The sequence below is a fragment of the Actinia tenebrosa genome, unplaced genomic scaffold (genome assembly GCF_029948245.1).
Source record: "Actinia tenebrosa isolate PJP-AT-01 unplaced genomic scaffold, QUT_ActTen_1.0 PGA_scaffold2__45_contigs__length_23673736, whole genome shotgun sequence".
Taxonomy (NCBI): domain Eukaryota; kingdom Metazoa; phylum Cnidaria; class Anthozoa; order Actiniaria; family Actiniidae; genus Actinia; species Actinia tenebrosa.
In genome coordinates, this window is record NW_028292579.1 from 15034567 (window position 1) to 15037204 (window position 2638).

The 2638-nt window shown below is 32.2% G+C and overlaps 1 protein-coding gene across 1 annotated transcript; it reads right to left on the reverse strand.

Moving 5' to 3' along the window:
• Positions 1-908: 908 nt before the first annotated feature.
• LOC116286637 (uncharacterized) lies at positions 909-2256 on the reverse strand (the record flags this gene model as incomplete). The annotated part of the gene is made up of 1 exon (XM_031693188.2): positions 909-2256. A coding segment is annotated over one exon (912 nt), but the record flags the coding sequence as incomplete, so codon positions are not given.
• Between the last annotated feature and the right edge of the window lie 382 nt (positions 2257-2638).

A 2638-nucleotide genomic window follows, 5' to 3' on the forward strand; every position in this document is an offset into this window, starting at 1 on the left:
TGATCTGTCTTAGAATATGGTTAAAAACCTTGTCAAATGAAAGTATATGGATTACTAGAGTGTATTTATAACATGCACTCCTTGCTTTATTGAAATAGTGACCTTGTGCTGTGTGCTTAGTCATTGGTTTAAATAAGCCTCAAGAGCTCAGCTATTTTCCTGTACTTAAAAAAACAAAACATTAAGCTGCCAAGTTATTTTCTAAGTAACACATTTTATAATTTTCATGTACCATCACTATCTTGAACAAAATATTTGTAGCAGAATTTCATGTATTGTGTTTGCACTCTATTGCATAGAGCATAAATTAAGCTTTTATCATAGAGTTTATACAATATTTTAAAGCACTTTATTTTCAACAGGCTAGTTGACAAACTGTGCAAATCAAATTATTGAAAACAATATTGATATACAAGAGAGTTTCAGGATATGACACAGGCTATATTTTCACTCAGTGTTTAAAGTTTCATCTATACATATTTAGACATCTATATATTATAAAATAAGTTTGTTAAGCCTGTGGAATAATGCCTAAAGTAATATACAATAGTAACCACTTACATTGTATGTCACTGTTCTCTTTTGTGTTTGACTAGTAAATATTAGGATTTGTTTCAAGGGTTTATTGAAAATGACTATAGATTTTTAGAGACCTTTTGGATCATGTTTTTTTATTTGAGGTATTTAAATTGTTGACTGTTAATTTGTTATCATATATACCTAATTCAGAGAAGAATATTGGTTGTCATGAAAAAGGTTGAGTGTTTGTGCTTATTACAATATTATGCTCCTTCAGTCCAGGCGCAACACTCTACACTAGTCTTTTCAACAACAATCTTTTCTGAATTAAGGTGCATTAGTATACAAATATTTGTATAATTATTATGAAATAATATATATCAGGATGAAATAAAGAGTATATATTCCTATATAAAAAAAACACTAGTACTTGTTTTGATTTAGCTTAGATACCTATTTCATGTTTTATATTTAAAAAAATCACTGTTATTTTATGTAACAAAGTGAGTAATTCATTTCAAAGCTGTAGTGGTTTTGTAGCCTTCCTTCAGTTGTTCTGTGTTGTTCTTTATAACACAGCTTGCTGTCCAAAGTAACTCCAAGAACAATGGGTTTTTGATTAAGGTTTGGATATAATGACTCTAGTCAACAAAATTAATTGTGTTGTCTGTGCTCTTCAATGGTTTTGAAGTACAATGGCACATTGAAGTGGTTTTCATATACCTGTGGAATACACTTTAACATACTAATTAATTATTAGGGCAAGAGTTGAATGTAATTCAATTCAGGATACTAGTGCCCAGTCCTCCAATCGTTTTTGGCAGCTCATTCAAAAAAGGAGTGTAAAGCAGGGTCCACCTTTCCATCTTTCACAGATTTCTTTACAATTTTCATGATATGGCTACTGCATATATGGCACTCTTCATCATCGGGGTTTGATTTTGCTTCACCACAATGGCAATATCGTGTGTTTTTTCTTGAAACTCTTAGTGGAATGTATGAGTCAGATGCTTTTTCTTTTCCTCCAGTATAGTTAACACTACAGGGATCCTTCTTTCTTAACCACACCATACTAACAAATTCATGCCTAAAAACAGTCCACCACTGTTGGTTTTTATTGCTACTGCATGTATTTCCAATATATTGCTTCAGCTTAATGTGCTTCGCCTCTCTTCCTTGCATGGAGTTTAAACCAAGGCCATACCCTAGGGTATCAAAAAGCTGCTTAGAATGAAAAGGAATTGCATAGCCAATTGTCCACACAGTAGGGTTTGGACTTTTTAACAACAAGGAAACAGCATTGAAATAAGATCTACACAGTTGGTCTAGTTCCTGTAGGCTTTGATTTGAAATGTTTACTCGTGTATATATTGAAACTGCATCTCTAAGTTTAACTCCCATAAATGCTAATGTATGCAACTTAAGAAAAGAACCTTTAGATAGATTGGGAACTTCTAGCAGGATATTGATTGGGGCAGTAAAGTTCCAACAGAACCTTTTTGCTTCCAAGCCTGTAAATCTGTATGCAAAGGATGCTCCACCTTTCCGTTTCTCATTGAACCACCTACAGTAACTTTTATACAGCCTGCCACACTTTACTGTATTCTTAATACATTCCAAGAACTTCACCAGTGGTGATGATCTTGGAATGTGAGATATAGAGCTCACAGTTTTCAGAAAGTTCTTATCACAACAATGAGTAGCCAAAGTCAGGAGCAATATGAACCAGTGTCTAATAAAATATAATCAAAGAACAAATAAAGACAATTTTAAAAATTCAAACAGCATTTATTTTTTTGAAATAATACTAATTATCACTATTTAGAATTAGAAAAAAAAAGCCCTACTTCCCTCAATTATTCAATTACTAAAGTTTTCTTTATTCTCACATTACAGTTGCTGATTAGCAAAACCATAACAATATATAATAAAGGCTTAGTGAAGGCATGACAGTACTTTTATTTAGCTTAATATACAAATGATCTATAACTACCTTTTTTTTCAGCTCTTTTAGCTTCTTTTTCTCCTTTTTGTAAACCTTCGACTTGTTTAAAAATTCATCCCGAATCTTTTTACGTCTCTCAGATAGGGTTCCCAAAGGGAATTTGTCACGAGCAAT